The 26,946-nt window shown below is 45.4% G+C and overlaps 1 protein-coding gene across 2 annotated transcripts in view; it reads right to left on the bottom strand.

Annotated features, from left to right (window-relative positions):
• LOC309359496 (transmembrane protein 132C-like) overlaps positions 1-26,946 on the bottom strand; it is a 245,810-nt gene that overhangs the window by 17,451 nt on the left and 201,413 nt on the right. For both annotated transcript variants that reach the window (XM_081893263.1, XM_081893264.1), the window contains exon 5: positions 13,504-13,647. In XM_081893263.1, coding sequence (XP_081749389.1) covers positions 13,504-13,647 — 144 coding nt within the window. The remainder of the gene's footprint in view (positions 1-13,503; positions 13,648-26,946) is intronic.

Raw genomic sequence — 26,946 nt, forward strand, 5'->3', positions numbered from 1 at the left:
GATGCACATTATCACTGCAACCCACACCATAGCCCTGCAAGGTAGGCTCCTATGATCATCATCATCATCATCCACATTGCGAATGGAGGAGGGAGTGTCAAGCTGAGATAGAGTGGATTGCTAAAGGCTGGGATGATGAAGCTATGGCCCTCCATATGTTGGACTACAACTCCCATCATTCCTAATCATTAGCTCTGCTCGTGGGAGTTGGGGTCCAACAATATTTGGAGGGTCATAGGTTCCCCATCCTTGAGCCCAAGGCCAGGTAGGCATTTCACAGAGAAGCTACCTTGCTAACCAGTGGTCTTCAAACTTGGATTTGCTGGACTACAACTCCCATCACCCTTGACCAAAGGTTAAGCTGGCTAGGGATGATGGGATGATGATGGGAGCTGTGGTTCAACAACAATTGAGAGCCCAAGGTTGAGGAACACTGCCCTGTGCACACCCATCTCTATGCTCCATCCAGGGAACCAAAAGGCATGATCAGTGTTCGAGGACATATTCCAGCCAGGCAAAAACATTCAAGGAGGGGATGCAAAGCTGGGACAGTAAGCTGTATTGGGCCTGGAGAGATGGGGCATGGCTGGGGAAGGAGTATGGCCTGCAAAGAGTCTCATGAGCCGGAGAAAGAGACTTGGGAGTAGCAGTTGACCCCTGAGCTTGAGATTCCCCACTTTTGGAAATGTGACAACCTGGCCTCTCATCTCCCACCCACTCCAAGACTAATGGCTGGTGTGGGATGCTGGTGATGTTTTGCAGAGAAAACATCTTGCAGAGGAGGTGGGAAATGTTTGCGATAAAACTTTCACCTTCAGGTTGACCTGCCTGTACTGGACACCCGATATATGATTTAACGTTATCTGTAGCCAAATGCTCTGTCAGAATCAGAACAAACGTGCCAGCCAGCCAAGGCAGGACAAGGCTGCTGTGACAAAAGACAGCCAGAAAACCTGCACTTCAAAAAATGGTTCTGGGCTAACATCCAGGCTGTTGTTTTCTCCTGCGATGACACTGCTGGCCCATCTCAATGCTAAACGAAACAAAAAAGCTCACATCCTGGAGAAGCGAATTTTGCAGCCAAGCCTCTTGTATTTTTTTTAAAGGAGGCTTGTGATATTACTTAGGGACGCGGGTGGTGCTGTGGTCTAAACCACTGAGCCTCTTGGGCTTGCCAGTCAGAGGGGTGTCTGTAAAAACAGCCCACTTTACAAAGTCAAAATGTGCATTTGCTGCAATTCACTTTTGCTTCTGGCCCCACCCACCAATGGCATGTGACCGCCAGAAGCCAGCCCAGACAAGAATGTAGCCCTCAGGCTGAAAAGGGTTATTTTATATTTTAAAATATCTATCAAAAACAAAATGCCTACATATACCTCTGGGCACCAGCAAAATCACCAAAGTATGCCATTTCCAATTACCCATGCACATTAGTTCTGACTTTAACTAGTTAATTGTACTCTCAGAGATACTACCAAAGCTATTCATTATTTTTATTAATTATGGTACATATGTTTCTGCCTATTAGTAAATCATCTGTGCACAAAGCTAATTTAAATCCCACTTGCTCATGTGCAAAACCAGAAATCTTCTCTTTCTGTCTAATTGCACATGCCAGTAGTTCCAAACAAATCAAACATCAATAGAGCAAAAGGGCAGCCCTGCTTTGTACCTCTTTTCAAAACAAACAGATCTGAGAAGATTCCATGTGCCTTTACTTGTGATTTAGGAAAGAGGCATCATATTCTAATCCACTTTATAAATTCTCAAGGAAATCCAATTTTTCCAAAGTAACAAACACAAATTGCCAATATATCTTGTCAAATGCTTTTTCAGCATCCAGGGAAATAAGTGTCACTGGATTTATTCAATAGCTGTTTAAGGCAACCAAATTGGGTACCAATCTTAAATAGTCTGCTCCCTGTCTATGCTTAATAAAACACACTTGATCCAAATGTACTTCGGCTCTTATCACTGGTTGGACTATGTGCCAATTAAGAGGGCAGAAGTAGAACCAAAGGGTGGAAATGGCAAGGAAACAGGCTTTAGTTAAACCAGGGATGTGGAAGCTCAGGCTCTGGACCTGAACCTGGCCCTCCAGATCTCTCTGTCTGGCCCATGAGATTCTCCACAGGCCACAACCCTCACCAGCAGGACCAGCATTTTGGCAGAGATGAACCAAAAAAATGCCACCTCCCCACCAGGGAAGAAGTGGCGGAAAGGGGGGGGAAGGGGTGAATAAATATCTACATTGGGAACAAGGGAGGGAATCTCTGATGGTTGAAGTGGGAATCAAAGGCAGTGGCAGGTGAGGGGAGGGGGGAGGCCCACTCTGAATCATGTCCGGTGAGTACAGAGCCCAGGAAACCCCAGAGGGGTGGGAGAAGACCAGCAGTGCCTCCCATTCACCAAGAAGCTGCTGTAGTTGCAGGGAGAGGGAGTGGCTGTTGAGAAGGAGGCAGATCTGGCCTTCAAGGAGCATGTGGCAGCGGCAGCAGGAAATGCATTCTTTGGAAGCTGGTTCTGCTGCCCTTGTGGATCCTGCCACCTGAGGTGATTGCCTTGTCTTGCCTGATCGGTGGGCTGGTCATGCTCACCAGTCTAGCTTCATACCCTCTCTGGGTGCATTTGCCTGGCTAGAATGTGAACCTGAACTATGATGCTTCCTCATTTTGGAAGTTCACCTCTCACAGTGCACCAGTTCCCAGCACTCTTAACAAACTACAGCTCCCAGGATGATTTTTTTGGCAGGGTGTTTGTGATGGGACATGCTTAAAATGGATGCTGTGCACGAGGAAATAGAGCTTAGTGTACAGGATTGGAAGCAGGCTGGTAAGGGAAGCTGTCTTTTTTTGAGACTTTCCACCTCAAAGGCCTCACTTGACGCCGCCTGGGAAGGATAGCAGCCCTGCTGTGTCCTTTCCCTCTATTATCCTGGTTCTTCTTCTTCTTCTTGCCTTGTGAAATGTTTTGGGGCTTTTAAACATATTTTGATATTTGCCATCTAGAGGGAGATTTGCAATCACCTTTATGTAAATCCTGTGCTCTGCTGAGCAGAGAGATGGGCATGGCATTTTTATTTTATTTTTTTGGCATTTTCAGGTGCTCAATGTGACGCTCCCTCAGCACTTTCCTTGATTATCAAAGTTGCACTGCAGCCACTTTTCCACAGCTCCTTCTAAATTTCAAGGAAACATTGGGGCGGGAGTGGCGGTAGCAGCAGGCGGGCGGCGGGAGGGAGATAAAGCATAGAAGAAAAGAACGGACCTAAGCAAAATTTCCAAAATGCTTTCTCTAGTTTCCTTATTTCCTTTCCCTCCACTTCTCTTCCCCACCCCATTACTTTACTGGCACCTCTTGTAACAAAGGCCGTTGCATTAAACCTCCAAACAGCTTTGTCCAGTGATAAATCACACTCTATCAAGGTGACTGGTGCAAATTGCTGGGAAGAGTCTAACCTTGGTCTACCTGAAAGCAGGCCAGTTGTTGTTCGGAGGTACCCTTCAGTACTGGGATGCTAGAGGCAGGATGCCAGAAAGCTGGGAAGAGACAAATATCTCAGTGGCAGAGCTCCTGCTCAGCAAGCAGAAGGTTTCGGCTTCAGCTCTTGGCCTTTCCAGTTCAGAGGCAAAGGGAAAGGTCCTCAGATTGAAAACCTGGAGGAGCCTGCAGCTGTTCACAGTAATTAACACCAGCAGCCAATCGGTTACAAAGCTAGATTCAAAAGGCTGTAGCGAAGATAGCACAAAGTTAGCATCACTCAGTGGTATACTTCTTGTACTGGTGGAATGCAAACAAAAGCACCTTAGCAAACAGTTGTGCAATAGATTGCACAAGCGTTATCAGCTGGAGACATGGCATCTCCTTTGCCCTCCCTCCTGTTTGCTTAATTAGGGTTTTTAAAGCCCTAATTAAACATTTTAGCCCAGCCTGATTTGGGGCTGAATTCAGGTTGTGTGGTTGCCGGGTTGGATCAACCCAATCCAGGGGCTGGGGTCAGAGACCTGGGTCCTGGGCAGGGCCAGATTTAGGTTTGATGAGGCCCTAAGCTACTGAAGGTAATGGGGCCCTTTATATGTCCAACTGTCCTTTGTCAACAATTTGTCACTGTTTCTTTGTGTTGAATATATGCTATATGGTAATTTATGGACCTAACAGGTGTCTAAGCCATTTGCAACCAGTCCATGCAGAATGTAGGCACTATATATATATATATATATATATATATATATATATATATATATATATATATATGCAGGTTTTGGTGTCCTCGGGTGTCTTCCCGTGTAAAAGAGGACACCAAAACCTGCATTCCTGTACCCGTGAAAATCTACGAAAGCAAATATATATATATATATATATATATGTGTGTTGTTGTTGTTTAGTCAATTAGTCATGTCCATCTCTTCATGACCCCCTGGACCAGAGCACGCCAGGCATTCCTGTTCCACTGCCTCCCGGAGTTTCATCAAATTCATGTTTGTCACTTCTATAACACTGTCCAACCATCTCGTCCTCTGTCATCCCCTTCTCCTTATCTTACCCAACATCAGAGTTTTTTTCCCAGAGAGTCTTCTCTTCTCATGAGGTGGACAAAGTATTGGAGCCTCAGCTTCAGGATCTGTACTTCCAGTGAGCACTCAGGGCTGATTTCCTTCAGAATGGATAGGTTTGATCCTCTTGCAGTCCATGGGACTCTCAAGAGTCTCCTCCAGCATCACAATTCAAAAGCATAAATTCTCTGGCGATCAGCCTTCTTTGTGGTCCAGCTCTCACTTCCATGTCCATCTCTACTGGGAAAACCATAGCTTTAACTATACGCATCTTTGTTGACAAGGTAATGTCTCTGCTTTTTGAGATGCTGTCTAGGTTTATCATCGCTTTTCTCCCGAGAAACAGGCGTCTTTTAATTTCGTGACTGCTGTTACCATCTGCAGTGATCATGGAACCCAAGAAAGTAACATTTGCCACTGCTTCCAATTCTTCCCCTTCTGTTTGCCAGAAGGTGATGGGACCAGTGGCCTTGATTTTAGTTTTTTTTATGTTGAGCTTCAGATCATATTTTGTGCTCTCCTCTTTCACCCTCATTAAGAGGTTCTTTATATACTGTGTGTTTGTGTGTATGTATAAATGAGCAAACCAGTGATATTTTAGGGAGCAGGCTAGCAGGCGGAGCCCATTACTGACATCATAGGAGCCTACAGAACACAAAACACTGTTGCTGTCTGTAGGTTTTATTTTGTTTGTTATCTTATATTTTGGAAATGTACATCCAGTTTTCCCCCTTTAATTTTTTTTGGGCCCCCAAGCTTTGCTTATACGTAAATCCAGCACTGGTCCAGGGTAGGGGAAAGGCACTCTGCACAGCCCTAGCAGCATCCTCTGTTCCTATGAGATTCCTTCATCAAGTCCCAGATATGTGCCATTATTTTGCATTTCAGCCAATGAGAGGTCAACCTCATCTCAGACTCTTCCTCCACTCCTGTTCATACCAGTTTGTCTTGGAGAAAGAAGGTTTCAAAGGGCAGTACAGCTTCTGAGGGACCAGCCTCCTTTTCACGACACACTGTAAGTCTCCTGGGCATGGACTTAATTAAACAGCCTGAGATCTAGAAGTTCTCAGGCCTTAAGAATGCAATAATCAGTTTCTCTTTAGGGGAACAAGTGGGAATCCTGCCTGGTCTATCAACCTACTCAGCTCATGAAGGCTCCCTGCTAGCCACAATATATGGAATGAAATGCAGCCCACAGAACTAGGTTTCAAATTTAGCACCTGTCACCTTCCCAGCTTTCAGCTTCAATCACAGGGAATTGGAACAGGATAAAAAAAATGCAGTGTGTGTTTGAAGGAGGCATATTAAACCAAAAGTAGTTAGGCTTTGTTAAGAGCTGGCTTCACATTATTCATTAAACAGAAATCATTATTTATTAAACAGAAATAGAAGGAAATGTCCACCAGTAATATGGCTTGTCCCTCCCCCTTCCCATACCTAAAAGCTGTTGACAGTACTGCTTGCCACTAGCCTGCCTTTAAAACCATCTACTCCAGAGGTTGAGGAACAGCTGACAATGTCTGTAATTGGACCTCCATGTGATTTCCCTCCCTTTCTTTCTGATGATAGCAATTGAGACCTTTTTGACCAGGGCTGCACTTCCCAAACAGCTGAACACTTAGCAAAGTCAGTTAAATAACGCAGAGAGAGTCCAGGGAGAAAAGAAATCCTAATAATGTGTTAGCGAGCAAACTGAACAAAAAGAGTGTGCAATCTGAGGAGAAAGGAGCAACAGGAGATTTTCTTTTTTCCATCAGGCTTTGTAAATAGCAGGGAGACATTCAAGTCAGCGAACAGAGGAAAAACTCCCTTAGAGCTGCAAAGCCAATCAGAGAACATGCCACCTCAGCAAACATCAGGTCACTCTGTCCAGTTGCTAAGCAACACCTTCATCACCACCCTCTTGGTTAGTTGGCTTGCTGATACTCAATTTTCGGTGCCTGTGCATGCGCATTTTTAGCACCGCAGAAGTGAGTCCCTGCACTGCGCTGTGCCACTTTAGCACAGTGCCCGAGTGGGCACCTCAGTTTGTGGGCTGGTCAAACGACCTCCACAGGCTGCTTCCAGCCCAATGGGCCTTAGGTTGTTGACCCCTGCCTTATAGTATCCTGCCGCCCCCCATGGACCAGTTTAATGTACCCATTGTAGGGCTCATTATACAGTGTTACCTCAAGTTACAAACACTTCAGGTTACAAACTCTGTTAACCTGTTACTTCAAGTTGAGAACTTTGCTCCAGGATGAGAACAGAAATCGTGTCCTGGCGGCACAGTGGCAGCAAGAGGCCCCATTAGAGAAATCACGCCTCTAGTTAAGAACAGTTTCAGGTTAAGAACGGACCTCCGGAATGAATTAAGTTCATAATTAAAGGTACCAATATATAGTACTGTTTTTGAGAATGATGGTGGTATGGGCAAACCAAAATATATTAAGTCATCTGCTAAGACCCCCATCAATTTTTACATGGTCCACAAAAGTTAGAGAACATCTGAACTAATTTAATGACCACATTTCTTTCTTAAAGAAATGAGTAAAAATATGTATCAAAGGGTGTTTTTCTGTTGTTGTTTTTTTTGGGGGGAGGGGGAGTGTTCTTTGTGGATGCATTGCTAAAGTAAACATTGCTTACCTGATGTGTGCATTAGGAAATGGGGAGAGTCATTGTGATAGGTTATGAAAACATTTTTGCCCCACCCTTCCTTGGAGGAGCTCAGTGTGATGCAAATGGTCCTCCTCCCCATTTTGTTGCACAACAACCCTGTGAGGTAGGCTTGGCTGAGAGAGAGTCACTAGCCCAAAGTGAGTATTATGGTTAAACAGGGATTCAAATGTGGGTCTCTGTCATCCTAATCCAGGAGCCTACATAGGGTTGGTAGAGCTAATAAGCCTCAAATCTGCCCAGTGTCAGGGTTCCCAGAGTGTTCTGATACCAACTTAGGAATTTAGTGGCCCAGTGGAATGTAAACTTTTATTTGATCCACGTAAACTTTTGGGCCCTAAATCAGCAGCACTATTTGCAGTCTAAGGTCTGTTTCCTTCCAAGGGGACTATCAGAAGTCTGTTCTTCCCCGGCTAGTTGGTTGTTTTTATTTTCTCCCATAACCCGCTGTAAAAATGTAATGTACAGTTTTAAATCCTATCAAACTATCGTCCGTAAAAGAACCCAAACTAAAGAACTGGAGTGCTGGCCAGCAAGGAGAAAGGAGAAAAGAACAATCCAAGGAGAACAGATTGAAAAAGTTGTGTGTAGATTTGAGTATCTACCTATAACATTCAGCACGTGACGACGACAACAACAACGTTTCTGTGTATCTTCCTAAAGTATGAGAGAAATTGCAAATTTAAAGAGTGCTGCTCAGGATGGGGGAGGACTGATAGACATTTAGTCTGGAGGCATGCAAATATCGATAGCAACATTTCTTTTTTGGTGGGTGGGTGTGTTCCAGAGATGCCATACTGCGGGATTTCCCCAGCTTAGCACAAGATCCTTGCCCAAGAGTGGAAATCCATTGCACAATCTCTTGCATGGAGTCTAAAAATGCTCACATGCTTTGAAGATGCTTGAGGCATTGTGAAGACCTCTAGGTGACCCTCAGCCCCCTATGCACCAGGTCAGCAGGAGAAGACAAGTAGGAGATTCTACCAGCTGCCCAACTTGATACATATTTCTTTCTAAACTGTTTCCAAAATAATTTTACTTCCATAAGCAGTTGCTGCAAATGTGTGCGACTCTACTGTGACTCTCCCCAGAACTGTGGCTGCGTCTCAATAAAGTATGAAGTACCTTCAGGCCCTGGGCTAACTCTGCTCATCCAGACTGGCCACTGGAAATCCTCATGGGCAGGAGAGAGTATAAGAGAGCTTCCTGCTCCAGTTGAGCCTTGCTTCAGTGACAATCTCATCCTGAGCTCTGGCTTGTTCCACCTGAAAGCACCCTTGGTTATACCTCAATCCGGCTTGTCTCCCATCCTACTGCCTGGTTTGCCCATCAATCCTGACTGCTCCTTTAGTCCTCTTTCCTCCTTCCCAGATCACCTTATGCTTCTGCTCACATACCAGCCCTGATATTGCTAGCCTACCATGGCTTCCCTCAACCTGGTGTCCTATAGGTGCTGTTAGGCCATCCCTCTTGACCACTGGCTATGCTGGTTGGGACTGATGGGAGCTGTTGTCCAACACACAGTAGTGGCTGGTACCCCCTCAGACTGGTAGGGTGATAACAAGGGAGGCCAACAATAAGTTGAGCCAGAGCCAACTATAGGCTTAACCAGAGGCAATATTGGGCAGAGCCAACTTATTCTAGTTTCCTTCCCATCCTCTTCCCTGCTTAATTCTACAAAAGCACTGAGACTAAAGCACATCTGAGCAATCAGCTGTTGGGGGTATTGCATTTGTTTTCCTGATTATAAGCACTACTCTCTCGTTTTCTAGTGCTCCTGTCACATTGCAGCACCTATTGCATTATGGAGCTCTGACATTTTGATTTCATGCCCACTAGTGGTCATGGTGCAACACAATTATGAATATCATAAGACAACATCACTCTTCCCTGTTTTTCACACACACATGCCTCTGTTTCCCCTTGATTCCATGAAAACAGCAGGAAAGAACTGTATGCTGTGATAGTGCCCTAAAGTTCATCACTTTACTCCCAAGATTTTCCACTTTAAAGGGGGTTGCAAATAGTTTCTTTTCTGTTAGCAATTAACATGGAAATGAGCACTAAACTGTCACAAGACTCCCCTTGATTTCCAGAATTGGCATTTAGGTCATGTGGAAGCTCAAATATAACACAGAAATTAACAGGGAAATATTGGGGAAATGAAATGAGCTTCTGTGTGAATGGAGCCTCAGGAGGAGGAAAGGGAGGAAACCGCATGGACTGGTTGACATAGGAAGGAAGGAAGGTATGGGGTGGCAGAAGGTAGATCAAATACATCTGGAGAAACCCAGGTTGGGAAAGTCTGCTCTGGCAGTCTCTACTTGTGTTCTGGTCCTTCCCCACCCCCTGTAAACCACTCTCCTTCAGCCTTTTCAAGGATATAACATTTCCTTGAGAATACCTCACCAATTCAACTAATCAGCTGACTTTAGTTGATTAATCTGCTAAGAAAGCCAACTCAGCCTGCAACCTGAAAAAAACATATATTCAATAATTTGCATCTGACAAGAGTGTAGCAATCCAGTGTTATTAAGCACTTTGAAACCATCCATCACAGCAGCTTGGAGGTGCTAAAGAAATAGCTGAATACCGGTTTTATAAATTATTTCACCTCTCTCTCTCTCTCTCTCTCTCTCTCTCTCTCTCTCTCTCTCTCTCTCTCTCTCTCTCTCCCTCTCTCTCTGTGTTCTCCACCCCCATCCCACCCCAAGGCTGACTCCCCAGATGCAGAGTTTTTAAAAACTCAGCTCCTGCTAATGGGGAAGGAACACCCCCCTTAAACTTAAGAGTGCAACAATTACCTGCTGATCTGCTTAGGAAATTCTCCTCTGTCAGCTTTCTTTTTGTCAAAGTTAGATGCTTCTGAGTTATATGGTGGAGAATGCTTCATTCGCTTTAATTTAAATAGACACACAAATAAACAGGAGAGTGTCTATTTCAGGACTAGGCAATTGGTTCTGGATTTGTGTGAGAGAGAGAGTGAAAGAGAGAGAGGAAGAGAGAATTTCGAACTTCCTTATGTGCTTCTTGGAGGCACACTATCCACAGTTTGGGGAAAACAGAAACATAGTAAGTTGCCTTACAAACCAAGTCGGACAACCGACATATCGAGCTTAGCATTGTCTACATCAAGAGTAGCCAAGGCGGTGCTCTCCACATTTGGCTGGACTACAGCTTCCTTCATTCCTGACCATTGGCCAGTCTGGCTGAGACTGATGGGAGTTGGATTCAAACAACATCTCAAGGGCACCACATGACTGCCCCTGTTCTATCTGCACTCACAGTGGCTCTTTGGGATTTCAGGTCCAGCGGCCTTTCCCAGCCTTTCCTGGAGATGCCTGCGACTGAACCCAGAACCTCCTGCATGCAAATTGTATTGAGATTTCCATTCCACCTTAACGAGCAGACATGTGGAACTGTTGCGTGTCACATGTCTTTTTACGTTCCAGCACAGCTTGCTGGGAACTTTCGTTGTGTATATAGCTTTTGCTTTTCCTGGTCTCTCTGAGAAGATGTAGAAAGAGAGAGATGACATGTTTCTTTGTCCTGATTTATGATTAATAAATCTGTAGTTGTAGAATGCTTTCACAAGCCTCACGCCTATTCTGTGTGCACAGTTCGATCTGCTGATAGTGTGCCCTGGCTTTGAAGCTTGGGTCACTGATTTACGTTGGAGCAGAGGGGATGGGTCTTCACAGTGGGATGGCTGCAAGGAGATGGCCCAGCCGGGGCTAGCCAGCTTGCCTCCTTGCCCTCTGCATGTCGACAAAGTGTGCTCTACCACCGTCGCTCTTCCCCATCTTCAGTGGGAGAAGTGTCTTCCAGTTAAAGGGGTCTTGTCTGTTCCAGCAGCCACTGGCTCTAGTTCTGTAAAGGAAGCTGTGAATCTTCTGAGGCTTTCAGGACAGAGTCCTCTGACTCTCAGCAGTATGATGGGAAGTGGTAGCAAGTTGGCTCCTGATGCAGAGAGGCTTCTGGGAAAGCTGGTGAGCCTGGGGTCACTGTTAAGGTCCATTCTCTCTCCCACTTACTCCCAGTCTATAGGCTCACTCCTCAAACCTGGCAGGCCTGACCCTTCCTATAGACCTTCTTAGATAGACTTCCTGGGGGCCTGATGTTCCCTGGAAAGCAGTTTGAAACCCACTGTGTGATTTGAAAAGCACCGTGCTTGGAAGGCAAGCCCTGCCTAGGCTCTCAGCAAGTGAAGAGAGGTCTGCTGTCAGGAACAGGGGGCAGCCATTATTAATGGACACAGAGAGATCTTCTTGGTGGAACTGAGCTTAGCAAGCAAGATTCGTCTCTTAGTCATGTTTTAGTGCCACTGTAAATATATTTTGGTCCACTTTTAAAAGGTTAGAGCAATCATTTGGAGGTCTAGCAAGTTTATAGCTAGTGAAGGCACACGTAAATCTAGGTGCAAAGGAGCGATGGGGCTGTCAAGGGCGGAAGCCGAAGTTGGGGGGAGACAGTTGGCAGATCAAGCAGGGACATCAGTTACCTGCTGAGTCGTGTAACTTTTATTGCTGGAGGGGGTGCGGGAAGAGTAGTATTACCAACCTATTGATCAAAGAAATACTTTATGGGACTGGTTTTGTTGGAAAGCCACTTAGAGAAGCAACTGGGGGGAGGCGGCAAGGCTCTAGTCGCTCCCCCTGCCATCTAAGAGCCAACCAGCAAATCTGGCTGTCATATTTTCCGCTTCTTTCCTTGCTACTCCATGGGATGGGTCGTAGCTGAGCAGAAAAGCATCTGCCTTGCATGAGGAAGGTCCAAGATTCATTTCCCAGCATCTGCAGGTAGGGCTGAGAGAGACTCTGGAAAGCCAGAATGAACAACCTTGAGCTAGATGGGTCAGTGGTCTGACTCTGAATAAGGCAATTCCCTACATTCCGACTTGACTCAGCCCTTTATAAGGAATGATGAGGCCTGGAACCCTACTTTATTTTTAGGGAAAGAACTGTGGCTCAGGGCACAAGCTTTGCATGTCAAAGGTACTGGGTTTAATCCCCAGCATTTCCAGGTAGGGCTGGGAAGGACCCCCATCTGGGAGCCTGGTGAGCTGCTGCCAGTACAAGATGGACCAGTGGCCTGGCTCAGTGTAAGGAAGTTTCTGAGGCTCCTTGTCTGCCTTTGGTGTCAGAATGAATCTCTTTGCCCTTGCCCAGTCTGGTTTTGGATATCAGTAGTGGCGCTGTGGGTTAAACCACAGAGCCTGGGACTTGCTAATCAGAAGGTCGGCGGTTCGAATCCCCATGATGGGGTGAGCTCCCGTTGCTCGGTCCCAGCTCCTGCCCACCTAGCAGTTTGAAAGCACGTCAAAGTGCAAGTAGATAAATAGCTACCGCTCCGGCGGGAAGGTAAACAGTATTTCCGTGTGCTGCTCTGGTTCGCCAGAAGTGGCTGAGTCATGCTGGCCACATGACCTGGAAGCTGTACGCTGGCTTCCTCGGCCAATAAAGCGAGATGAGCGTTGCAACCCCAGAGTCAGTCACGACTGGACCTAATGGTCAGGGGTCCCTTTACCTTTTAGGTCCAAATAACTTGACTTGTTTACTAGATGACTGTAGGTGTTGCTGGACTACAGCTCTCATCATCCCTGACCATTGACCATGCTGGCTGGAGCAGAAAGGAGTTAAAGTCCCACAATATCCAGAGGGCCGCAGGGTCCAGAATTAAGCCATGGTCTGGCTTAGAGTGATGTGCTGGCTGAGCCTGTACCTGACTCCAGCCACTTCCCTGGCCACTGCTTTGCACTGGGCTCTGGCTGATGGACCACTGGGCTCTAGTAAATATACACTTAGATGTTTCAAGTCTGGAGACTGCCCATGCCTGCTTTAGGACACCCTTTGACCTGCTGTTCACCCACTGAAAATGCAGGCAATGCATATATAAGGAGAAGAAGTGTCAGTGACCAAACAGTGGAGAGTGAGCTGGTGGGAGTATAGAGGTTACAGCATTGGACTAGGGACCTGGGAGACCAGGAGTCAAATTCACACTCGGATGACCTGGGTCCAGTTACTGCCTCTCGGCTTAACCTGATTCATAGGGTTGTTGTGGGAATTCATTGAGGGCTGGGGGAAGAACCACTGACATCACCTTGAGCTCCTTAGAGAAAAGTTGGAATATAAATGCAAGAAATAAAGTTAAGACAAAGAGCCAGTACAAAGTTATTGACCCAAGAAGGCATGTGGATCATGAAGATCCAATAGCTCAAGAAGCCGGTTCAGCCCCTGGGAGATGCACATTTCAAGCCCACTAGTGGTGGTGGGGTGATAATCCTGTCACTTACTTTGACGACATCTTCTGCAGAGGACTTGCATTCCACGGATTCGGAGATGTCCGTCACAGCACTGTTCTCTTCAATCGACACAACTTTGATGGGGACCGCAACTGTCTTCCCTGTGAGGATCGCAGTGTTCAGGATCTCTGTGTCCTGCAGGGCAAACAACAGTGCAAAAGGATTGCTACCATTGCTTTGTTTGAGCGGAGCTCTTGAGATAACGAGGAAACCTGAAATGAAGTTCTACAGCTGCCTTGCCCATCCTGGTACTTTCTCAATGCTGTTGGGCAACAGCCCCCACCACCATTGACTATTAGATCATGCTGCCCTAGGACATCTGGAAGGAACCAGGTAGGGGAAGGATCCTCTACATCAGCTGTTCTCAACTTGTGGGTCCCCAGATGTTGTTGGACTACAACTCCCATCATCCCTGAGCTCTGGCCTTGCTAGCTAGGAGTGATGGGAGTTGTAGTTCAACAACATCTGGGGACTCACAGATTGAGAAAGGCTGCTCTACACCTTCCAGACTTAACCAATGTATATGTATTGTATCTCTATAATGTTCTTGTGTGCACTATGGATTTATGGAGCTTGTTGCCACAGGGTTGGCTCTCTAGCTTAGACGACTTTAAAGGGGATTTTTTTTTGGGGGGAAATGAATGAATTCCTATGCCCCACAAATAACCCAGAGGTGCATTTTAAATAAAAGCACACATTCAACTCAGGTAAAAACACCAGGCAGGCCCCACAAATAACCCAGAGATGCTTTCACATAAAAGGACACATTCTACTCATGTAAAAACATGCTGATTCCTGGACCGTCTGTGGGCTGGATTGAGAAGGTGATTGGGCCACATCTGGCCCCTGGGCCTTAGGTTGCCTACCCCTGGTCTTGGTTATCCACAGAAATTCTAGGAAGCACCATGGACAGCGTCACTTTAAGGGAGGGATGGAGAAATGTTTGGCCTTCTAGATGATGGATTCCAGCTCCCACCAGCCTCAGCCAGCATGAGCAATGGTCAGGAATGACAGGAGTTGCAGTCCACAACATCTTGAGGGCTACCACTTTGGCCACCCTGGACCTAGACTAATTCCCCAATTGAAACTGCCCAGGCAAAAGCAAGAAAGGACCTCCAAAACTTGAAAGGCAGCTCTTCGTGAACACAGTTTCTTTCAAAATAGTTCTGATCTAAATGAAAAGCAGATTGCTTTTTCATGTAGTTTTATCTTTGTTGAACCCCATCTCCTGGTCTCCCTTTTGCAAAGAACTTCAAAGTTTGCCGGATGCACGTTTTCAACTTGCAGCCCTAGAAAATGACTGGAACATTTTGCAAAAGCAGCAACAGAGGTCAAAAAGAAGGGATTTTTTGTTTGTTGTCGACTTAAATATGGATCAAAGAATGTCCAAAGGTACCCATTGCTTCATTTCCAATTGTTTGAAAGCCATACCCTCCCCTCTAACCCCCACCCCCCATCTTCGGATGCTTTGCTGCCAGTTTGATTCCTTCCACTGAGGAACAAAAGAAAAAAGAATGAAACAGTTGAGGTGGGAAATGAGGTCATTTCAGGTGAAGTTGCCCTTTGGCTATCATTTTTACCAAAAGCTAGGATATCTTATTCAAACATTGTCATGCACTATTATAAAACTGCAACCTCTGCCCATTTCCAGCGATGTTCCCACCTACCATGATTGTGTATGCTGATATTATGATTCTAGTCTATTCTTATTATAATTATTAAATATATATTTGCATGCTGCCTTTTAAGGGGACCCACCAAAGGCAGCACACATGTCTGTGCTTCCTGCATGCTCAAATGGATTTGGTTTGGAGTGGGTTTGCAGCCAGAGCATGAGGGAAACACTGTAGGTACATCCTCCATTCCAACACCACTTGGCATTGGGCTTCTTAAGCTCACTCTGTCCTGAAATAACCAGCCCCTTCTTCTGCCATCTCCACACCCTTCCCACTTAACCACTGTACAGTTACAGCTGGGTTGGGGGGTGTCTTTCAGCCCAAGGGCCACATTCTGTTCTGGGCAACTTTCCAGGGACCACATGCCAGTGGCAAAAGTGGGTGGAGCTATTCATGCAAATGCTACCTCTGTACAGCTGGCGAGTTTCTGCAAACACTTCTCTCTATCCTCTGCCAAGACAAACAAGAAGCATTTCCATAGACTGATGATACATTCTAGTCAGGCAAAGGCTCTCAGTGAGGTTGTGAATCAAGGCCAGTGGGGGGCTGTGGCCTGAGGAGAGATGCTATGGCCTGGGGAGAGTTTCGAGGGCCAGATAGAGAGGGCTGGAGGGCCACATATGGCTCCCGGGTTAGATGTTCCCCATCTGTGCTGCAGATTTCTCTGGAAGCAGGTGCCTCTCAATGGGCCTTTTTTCCCCTGAGTAGATATACCAAAGTTTGCACTGTGAACCATTTCTCTTTCCTATTCCAGGACTTTTGGAGAGTTTATGAATGGGTATTACAAAGCTATGGACTAACTTATGGAATTTCACTGGTTCCATTCCGCCTCATGGATGCAAAATGGTCTACTTGTCTTTTATCGTATCTGTAATTAAGACACTTCAATCCCCTGCCCTCGGCTAATGGTTTCATTACAGAAAACCTGCATATGAATGGATTTATTTTGATTAATTACTTTGGGGACTTACATCTGGGAGGAAAGAAATCAAAGGCATGGCTTGTTGTGCTAATGGCTTGCTGAATTTTTATATCCCTGCCCCCAAACACTCCCACATAAACCAGCATGTAAAACTGCAAGAATAGCCAGCTTCAGGAGCATTCATTAAAAAGCATCTAACAGGTACCATTAGCATCATTACAGATGACTGACATTAGTCTGGGATGGGTAACTATTGTGCTAGCTCAACCAGAATACAGGAGTGGGAGGCTAATAGTTCATCTCTGTCAAAATCAATTGTGATTTATTAGCCTAGGAACTGTCCAAGTTCATAAATCATAGGGGTGCAGCCGTTGGATTCAGAGGAATGTATTTTCCACCTCCATGTGTGCTGCTGGGAATCACAGGTCTGTGTAACATGCATTCCCATTAGTCAAATGGCACCAGAGACCATGAGACAGAATCAAGTAGGTAGCTTGGGAGGAAGAAGCAACATGAAAGAAGTGTGGGAAAAATGGATAGAGAAATGCTTTAGTATCTCTCTCAAAACACTATAACCTGTGGACAGCCAATGAAACTGAATGCTGGAAGATTCAGGGTAGACAAAAGAAAGGACTTTCTAAAAGTGCCATGGTTGGATCACTTCCTGGTGCAACTGGACTTCTCCACAACCTTCCCCTCTGCAGGGAGGTCTTGTACTTCCACAATGATTTCTGCATTCATGATGATGGTGTAAAAGGCCTCAGCCCAGAATACCTGAAGGAGCATCTCCATCCCCATTGTTCTGCCCAGACACTGAGGTCCAGCTCCAAGGACCTTCTGGTGGTTCCCTCACTGTGAGAAGTGAGGTTACAGGGAACCAGGCAGAGGGCCTTCTTGGTGGTGGCACCTGTGCTGTGGAACGCCCTCCCGTCAGATGTCAAGGAGATAAACAACTACCTGAATTTTAGCAAACATCTGAAGGCAGCCCTGTTTAGGGAAGTTTTTAATGTTTGATTCTATTTTTAAAATTCTGTTGGGAGCTGCCCAGAGTGGCTGAGGAAACCCAGCGAGATATGCAGGGTATAAATAAAAAAATATTATTATGTTACTAAATGGGGAGGGGAGGGGTTGACAATAATGGATGGAGGAAGTAAGCACCAATGGGAAACAGGATCCAGCTAAAAAGGGAGAGATCAAAGGACAAGGAAACTCACACAGGACCTAGCTGTAATATTTGCTAGTTTTGTAAATCAGGAACCACCAACCTTTGAGGGCCAGTGAACACATTTGGAATTTTGAACAAATGTCATGGGCGGCAGTCACAAAACGGCTGTCATGATGATATGACATACCATGAAATGGCTGCCATATCTAAAAGAGTGGAAAAAGAGAACTACAACATGGCTCGGGTGTGTCTCACATTGATGGAAGAAAGGGCACTTACATCAGCAGCCAGAGGGAGAAGCTCTTCACGCTCCTCCTCTGTTTAGAATGAGAGGGACAGTAGGCATTCAATACTTCCATACAATGGAATGTTGGCATGGTCAATGGAGGAGGGTACCTACTCAGGAAATGAGTATAAAGAGGAAGCCGTCACTCATGGATTGTGGATTTCTGAGGGGGTATCCACTGGCACCTTTCATGGGTGCCATAGGAAGAACTGGCAGGCACACTGCTATCTGAGGGAGTTATGCAGGTACCTATGGATATTGTTTTGGTGACTGACGTAAGATGGTGGAGTGTGCCACAAGGGACTTGATTTGTTTTGCTCTTACAATGATCACATAAAAGTGGATGCTGCTCTCTGTTTCCATCCCTGATCTGTTACTCCCCACAGAACTGCTTCCCTTCATGTGATGAGTTGTGGAAACCTTGGTTCCTACCACAAGGCACTATCATAACACAGGAGAGTTTGCATCTTGCTTGGGTGGTGCTGTGGTCTAAACCACTGAGCCTAGGGCTTGCCGATTGGAAGGTTGGCGGTTCAAATCCCTGCGATGGGGTGAGCTCCCGTTGCTCGGTCCCTGCTCCTTTCAACCTAGCAATTCAAAAGCATGTCAAAGTGAAAGTACAGTGGTACCTTGGGTTAAGAACTTAATTCGTTCCGGAGGTCTGTTCTTAACCTGAAACTGTTCTTTACCTGAAGCACCACTTTAGCTAATGGGGGCCTCCTGCTGCTGCTGTGCCGCCGGAGCACGATTTCTGTTCTCATCCTGAAGCAAGTTTTTAACCAGAGGTACTATTTCTGGGTTAGTGGCGTCTGTAACCTGAAGCATATGTAACCTGAAGCGTATGTAACCCAAGGTATCACTGTAGATAAATAGGTACCACTCCGGTGGGAAGGTAAACGGCATTTCCGTGCGCTGCTCTGGTTTCACCAAAAGCAGCTTAGTCATGCTGGCTACATGACCCGGAAAAACTGTCTGCGGACAAATGTCAGCTCCCTCGGCCAGTAAAGCGAGATGAGCACCACAACCCCAGAGTTGTTTGTGACTGGACTTAACTGTCAGGGGTCCTTTACTTTACCTTTACTTTCAGGAAGGACCACAGAACAGAAAGCAAAGAGCAGGAGAAAGTAGGGAAGTGACTTGACTTTATATTTACATGGAAGCCTTTTGCCAATTCTTTGACTGAGGGGCCTTCATTTTCTAGGGTCTGTATAGCTGAAGTTGAGATGATAAAGTTTCAAGTGCAGGTAAAGCTGCTTCTTTTTCTGCTGCAAACAGACAGGAATTAATTAATTCCCAAACACTCCCAGTATACAAAGGGGAGCATAATTACTTCATGTAAATAGATAATTAACAGGCAACAACATTAAAAAGCATTTTTCTTGCTTGTTTCTCTAATGACTTGATAGGCACAATGAATTGGTGGTACAAGCACAGAAACTGCACCCCCCCCCATTTAATCCCACACAGGAGAGGCAGAGTTTAAAAAGTGATTGATGAGTTGCATTTTCAACCAAACTCCCAAAGAGCTTCAGATTTCATCACAGATCCTGGAAATTTCACTGCTTCTCTCTAACTCAAAAATAAATTATTCCCCCAACTACAAAGACTGATTAAAGATCTCATTTTGTGCTAGCCTTTCAGGCTGCAAGCCTAGACATGCTTACCTGAGAGGCTGGCAGTAAATCCCATTGAACTGAATGGGGGTTACATATGGGTAGAGAGAACAGGAGTGGAGAAACTTTTTCAGGCTGAGGGCCACATTCCACCTAAGCAACTTTCTGAGGGCCACGTGACAGCAGTAGGCAGGGACCAAGGCAAAAGTAAGTAAAGAAATACAGTGGAACCTTGGTTCTTGAACTCAATCTGTCCCAGAAGTCCATTTGACCCCCGAAACGTTCGTAAACCAAGGCATGGCTTCCGATTGGTGCAGGCACCCTGGAAACCATAGCTGACAGCCGCATTGGACATTTGGCTTCCAAAAAACTTTCAAAAACTGGAACACTTACTGCCAGATTTTCAGTGTTCGGGAGCCGATTTGTTCATCAACTAACCTATTGATCTACTTGCACTTTTGGGGGTACTTTCGAACTGCTAGGTTGGCAGGAGCAGGGACCGAGCAATGGGAGCTCACCCTGTCGTGGGGATTTGAACCACCGACCTTCTGATCGGCAAGCCCTAGGCTCTGTGGTTTAGAACACAGCACCCGCCCACGTCCCAGTAGAGTCATAGCACAGGCAAAAAGACTCAAGGAGGGTGGAAAGCAGGTGAGGTCTGGGAGAGAGGGTATGACTGGGGAGATGGCATGGTGTTGGAAGAGACTCATGGGTCACAGGGAGAGACTTGGAAGGTTGCATTTGACCCCTGAGTCTGAAGTTCCCCAGCCCTGTTTTAATATTTAGACCTCATGACTATGACAATATTATTAACATAAGTCAAGCAGTCACATTTCTATTTAAGCAAATTGATTTGAGTCTCAGGCATGGATATGTTAAATCTTAAGGACTTGAAACTTAGTCTTTAAAATAAAAATAAAAGCAAGCACTTTGGACGCAGTATTAAAAATGGAAGCCTTTCTTTGTTTTGGAAGAGATGTTTTTTAAAAAAGCTGCATGAGTAGGGAAGAAACAGTTTGTAGGGTGCTGTAACAAAACTCCACAACAAAACTCACAACAACATGGACTTCATTGCATATTCAGAAACTGTGAAGCCACATTATGAGCCAGCCTGACATTGCAATCACAGATTAGAGTTATTATCCACAGTGGCGATTACAGCTGATTAGCAGCGGAACATTGTTAGGCAAGGGATTCTGTTTATCAACATAATCCTGTGATTAAAATTGCCCTTTGGCCAACTTCACTTGTGAACACTCCCACGTATGCACTCAGCGCCAGAGCTAAGGGAAGGGAGGAAAAACACAGCCAGAAACACTTGTGGAAAAACAAGTGTTTTTTAAGTGGCAAGGTGTGCAACTCAGAGCACAGCTACATACAAGCCTACAGAGCTATAAAACTGAAATGTAAGGGCATGTGGGTGGGTGAAGGAAAACTCATCTTACGCCAGGAATTAATCTTCTGGGCAAGCTCACAAAAGCCATCCTGCTTCTACCACAATCTGCAGAATGGGTATAGTAAGAAATTCCCAACTTTAACAGGATTGTCTTAAGGATAGTCTCCTAAGTGAGGTGGGCAACTTCTACCTTGTGGACCTAATTAGGCCTGGCAAAGGTCCCAATTTCACCTCTGTCTGGTTCCCTGAAAGCATGCCCACCATATCCACACCTTGCATGATAAGCATAGCTGTCAACTTCCCCCCCTTTTAAAGGGAAATTCCCTTATTCTGAATAGGATTCCTCGCAAGAAAAGGGAAAAGTTGACAGCTATGGTGATAAGTGATGGTTCCTTTGCAAGCAGATGCCAATCAGCTGATAGGATCTGATAGGGTGCCCTCCAACGATCAGCTGCCCTTTGGGATCTCCCTAGTAAAGCTGCTACAAGGTATGTCCAGACACCCAACTTTATAACAAAGCCAAGAGGGGTTGCCCTCGACAACGATCGCCTGATTAGCATGGTCATTGACAGCATGCCCTGAACAGGGTGTGTTGTGAGCCTTGATTTGTTTCTTTGCAGGCACAGTTCAAATTCAAACTGCTCCTGCAAATGGACTTCAAAGGGGCTCACCGTAACCGCTAATCGGTGGTTGCAGCAACCCCCTTTTAATTTGCTATCTCTCCAGCCTTTATGCATGATGTTATGCATTGGGAGTGGCTAAATCCTAGCTCAGGGGCCTTATCCAGCCCCCAAGCCAATTTTGCTGCCTTTCATCCAAGTTCTAACCCATTTTGTCAGGAGCAGCAATTAGAAAAGAGTATGCACAGCATTGAGATAGGCGGAAAGACTGAAAATTCTCTGCCTGGCCCAGTGGTCTGGTATAGATGGAAGTTACCTGCCCTTTGGGCAATCAGAATGATCATCTGATGAGTAGAGAAGGGACAACAGCCCCTTCCTCAGCTGAATTGCACAGATCAGCTGTGGCAGGATGGCTGTGTATTTCCTTCACCTGTCTGCCCATGTGTGCGGTGTGTGCATGGCGAGAAGGTGGGGTGCAGGTTGGCCATGCCCACCACTTGCATGTGCCCCCTAGAGAGATGTCTGAGGGTGAATGTGGCCCCTGGGTTAAAAAATAATTAGTTACCTCTGTTATAAGGACACAGGTGGCTTTGTGGTCTAAACCACAGAGCCTAGGGCTTGCCAATCAGAAGGTTGGCGGTTTGAATCCCCGCGATGGAGTGAGGTCGCGTTGCTCTGTCCCAGCTCCCGCCAACCTAGCAGTTCAAAAGCATGTCAAAGTGCAAGTAGATAAATAGGTACTGCCCTGTCAGGAAGGTAAACGGCGTTTCCGTGCGCTGCTCTGGTTCTCCAGAAGTGGCTTTGTCATGCTGACCACATGACCCAGAAGCTGTACGCCGGCTCCCTCAGCCAATAAAGCGAGATGAGCGCCACAACCTCAGAGTTGTCAGCAACTGGACCTAACAGTCAGGGGTCCCTTTACCTTTACCTCTGTTCTGCATGGTCCCTAAGCAATACAGCTTTAGCTTCCTCAACCAGGTGCCCTCCTGATGTTTTGGACTTTGTGTCTCTCTTCATCCCTGGCTATTGCCCATGCTGGCTATGGCTGATGGGAATTGTAGTCCTAAACAAAGGGCACCAGGTTGGAGATTGGTTGACCTGGTTCCGTTTTCGGTCACCAAGCATGCCTAGATGCCATGCCTATAAAGCTGCCTATTTTGCTTCCAGCCGCTTGTTGCTTTCCCAAACAACGTGACTTAAGACAAAGTCCTGCCATCCTTTGTGAGTGCGTGGAAGGAACAGGATGCAGGGACCTGAGTCGTCTCTTGTAGGGGTCAGATGGGATTACCCTGAGGAATTATAAAATATACATCAAGCCATCGTGTCCACGATGAAAGCATTGTGTTGACTGGGTTTGATATATTGACGATAATTTCTGATTAAATCCCATAAGATTCTACATTCATGCCCTTTTGCCTCTACTGCTCATTTCTCTCTCCTCACATGTCACATACACAGTAGCTCAGCAGTTGCTTCGCCAGGCAGGCATCCTGGGCCATAAAGATAGTGGGCAAGTTACTTTGATGTAGTTTCTTATATATTTATTTTAGGATGTTAATCTTTGGGCCAGGAAACAGATCTCACATTAAGGGGATAATGGTCACTGTCCTCCTGGCCATCCTTCTTATCATATGTATTGATTGTTTTTATTACCTCCTGGGTTGCCAGATGCTATTCTTTGTAGCTCTGTTCTTTGTTTATCCCAGAAATATTTGTGCTTAATTAGTTTTAGTAGTTTAACTTGTCCCGACGTGGCTTTGTGGAAATGCTCAGAGGAAATATGATTGGTTCTTACGAGCACTGTGTAAAAGATTCTTTTGCTAATAAAATGGCCTGGCGAGGGGTGTGGTTTACGCACTTTTCTCCAAGAGCCTTGCTGGTCAAAGCCTCGTGTCTTATTTTTAATCAGGGTCCAATCCTTCCTTTACTTTGCAAACGCAACATCCTCTGATTCACCCTGAATGAATTGCAGTGCCTTAGTTTTAAAGTCTCTGCATAGAGACAACCATTAATTAAATAGCCCTTTCTTATAGAATAATTGGGATTGCTGGCACCACTTTGGAATGTTTAGAAATGCACATGCAGCCCTGCCTTCCTTAAAATACATGCCAGTCAATCATTTTCGGTGGACCTGAGACACTGACATCTCTAAGACAGCAGGGGGTGTGGGGAGTGCGCCACACTCCTCAATTCGGATGCCTCAGAGCTATCTTTAAGATCCTTGATGCCTCTTCTGAAGTGCCTTTGAAGTGGTCACCCTGTTAACATCCGGACTCTCAAAAAAAAAGTGGCAGTCGACAGACGGGTCCTTTTGATGTGCCACATGACAGATGCATTGCTAAAATTCAATTATGCAAGCTATCAAAACTTTAAAAAATAAAATAAAATATCCACTTTCCCATGAAGGAGAGCAACATAAAACACTTGCAAACAAATTGAAATAACATTTTTGTGATGTGAGGTAATGGATCATGATTAGGATTTTGCCTTGCATCTAACTGTGTGTATATGTGGAAAGAAAGAAAGAAAGAAAGAAAGAAAGAAAGAAAGAAAGAAAGAAAGAAAGAAAGAAAGATGATAGATTAGACATAGGCAAACTCGGCCCTCCAGATGTGTTGGGACTACAATTCCCATCATCCCTGACCACTGGTCCTGTTAGCTAGGGATGATGGGAGTTGTAGTTCCAAAACATCTGGAGGGCCGAGTTTGCCTATGCCTGTGATGGACAGAGCAAGCAACGCCCTAGAGGCGTGACTTCCTAACCGCTAAATTTCAGACAGATCAGGCAAAGGATGCGCATTTTAGAGGCAAAGAAACAAAATTTTAGTGTGGACAATGGAAACGAATATACCTTATTCCATTATGATATCAAACCAGTTGAGAGTGCACGCCTTTTGTTATGTACTGAAGTTCTCACCCTGGGCCAGCAGGGGAATACTGTAGATAGTTCAGGTCCACATATGCAAATAAGGGATCGAAAGTGACATTCAGTGATTGGATAGTTACAGAAAGTTGTTACAGTTACGTTGTTCTGGAGCTCTATATAAGCAGGCTGGCTGAACCCTTCAGTTCAGTTCTGTTCCAGTTTACAAATAAAGAGCTGCTTTGGAGAAGTCGCTGTGTCGTCTGCTATGTCTACCCACTATTTAACACCTTTAATTTTAAAAACAAAGATGCTCAACTTTCTTTGAGGGACGGGAAAACATGCTATGGGAAGGAGCACCATTACATGTGCCACTCCTTTATGGCAGTACAATGTGGGCAGCTACACTGTGTGGGGGCCACCAGCTCTTCCAGCCATCGTTTTCTAAAAAAACATCCTTTACAAAATTGATAAGATGATTGTATTAGATAATCCAGCTCTAGCAGTAATGAGAAATGCAAATTAATCAGGACATGAAATAGAATCTGTGGCACGCCTTCACACATGGCTGCTTCTCTTTTCGCCCTCTGAAAAGCTGTAAATGTGGACAGTTCCCCTCTCTTTTCTCTTCCGACCCATCATAATCAATGTGTCTCAATTGTGATTAAGACCCCACTTCTTGATCTCAACCCTGCCCCCCCTTCAGCTCAGGACTCTCTGTGCTTGGAAGAGTTGTAATGCTAAATATAATTAGGCATAGTTCAGTGAAAAGGCAAGTATTATGTGCCCGTTGCCTCCATTTGCTAAGAAATAGAATACACATTTCAAGATATGGCGGCAGCTGGACATCATAGGAAGAGAATGGATTTCCCAGTGCATGCTGGGAAAGCACAATATTATTGTGACTTCCCTTATTAGGGCTGCTAACCAGTTAAAAGATTTTCAGCTGATTAATTGCCTGGCATTTAAACAATGCATTGATTAGCTAATCAATAAAATAAAATTAAAGGCCTGCAGCACACAAGATTTAGCTACATACTGCAAATCAAAATGTAAACTCCAGCTGCCCACTCCTGGCCTCCCCCAACTGCTTGTTCTATTAGCTTCTTATTCTCCCTTCCTCCTTCCTTTCATACTGGGATGGGATGATATGGGATTGGGGGGGCAACTCCCATCTCTTGCGGGGGTGCAATTAGTGCCAGCACCGTCTGTTAAGAGTTTGGGTGTAATCTTCGACACCTCCCTTTCCATGGAGGCGCAGATTGCAGCTATAACAAAGGTGACATTTTTTCATCTCCGCCAAGCTAAGCAGTTGGCTCCTTACCTCTCTCGCCCTGACCTAGCCACTGTGATCCATGCAACGGTCACCTGATCTGGTGGAATGCTGTCACAAGAGACTAGGGCCCTGCAGGACTTGACATCTTTCCGCAGGGCCTGCAAGACAGAGCTGTTCCTTGGCAATCTTCACAGAACTCTAGCCCAATGGTTGCCATCAATTTGATTTGAATTAATTTTATAATGAAATGATTTTAAAATGTTGTACTATCTTATTGTTGTTAGCTGCCCTAAGCCCGGTTTCAGCTGGGGAGGACGGGATATAAATAAATTTTATTATTATTATTATTATTATTATTATTATTATTATTATTATTAGGAACTATGGCAAGGACCATGGTGCTGATTCAGAGTTCATTCGGTTAAGGACCATGGATAGCAACACTACAGTTGAGGCAGAAGGAGCAAGTTGTTACAGCACTAGCATGCAGCAATTGTCAAAGTGTTACCGTCTGGGTTAAGTAGTCAAGATTAAAGACCCTCCCCTTTATTAATCTATTAAATCATATTTCTGGCCCACCTTTTTGGGAAACCCTCACAGCAAAAGCCAGTAAAAGAAATATTATGCTAGCCGTCTAAAACGTTTTATCCACAGAAGAAGCAAGAAAATTCCAGATTTGACACCTGCAAAAGAAGTGTTTACAAGGCCTTCCAAAATGTTTGGTGTGTGATAGCCTTCCAGAGATGAACAATAATGGAGTGTCAGAGCTGTGCGGCCACCACAGAAAAGACCCTCTCTTTCATTCCTGTTATTCTCTGTTATCAAGGTGATGGGCAAACAAGGACGGTTGCAGAACTTAGTGTGTGGGTAAATGGATAGGGCGGTCCTTCAAAGAACTTGTGTTCTGATTGCCTTTTATGCAGCCACTGGCTTCTTCTAAGCAAGCAGTGTTTCAAGCTGCAAGGACTTTCTTTGGGGACACATCTTATGCCTTTCCTGATTCTCCTGATAACAGTAAGTAGGAAGATGAGAGTAGGAAAATGAGTAGGAAAATGAGAGTACCCCTAAACCAGGCATAGGCAAACTCGGCCCTCCGGATGTTTTGGGACTACAAATCCCATCATCCCTAGCTAACAGCACCAGTGGTCAAGGATGATGGGAATTGTAGTCCCAAAACATCCGGAGGGCTGAGTTTGCCTATGCCTGCCCTAAACATGTTTTTAAAAGAAAAAACAGCACTGGAGGCAGCTATGCATACAGTATATCATTCTAGGTGGGAGGTGGACACAAAGGCAACCCAAAAGTTGGCCAGTTAAAGGCAACGAGGGACAGTGTGGGGAAGTGTGGGTTTTAGAGCCACACCCACTGAATTCTATACCTCTGGACTGTCAGTATTTTACAGGAGGCATCTAAGCATATACCGGTGAATTTAGCTTTGTAGGCAATTAAAGTGCTCTCTTGCCCCAGCACAACAAATCCACTTTTTAAAAAAGTTTTTTTGCAGGTAGGAAAGTGGTGGGGAAATGTGGAGTGATCGAATGATTAATGGGAAGGTGCATAAGCACCCCACCAGCAAATCAGGGCAATTCCTCATTGTTGTATAACCTCCCTGCAAAC

The sequence above is a fragment of the Podarcis melisellensis genome, assembly GCF_964234715.1.
Source record: "Podarcis melisellensis genome assembly, chromosome: 16".
Classification (NCBI taxonomy): domain Eukaryota; kingdom Metazoa; phylum Chordata; class Lepidosauria; order Squamata; family Lacertidae; genus Podarcis; species Podarcis melisellensis.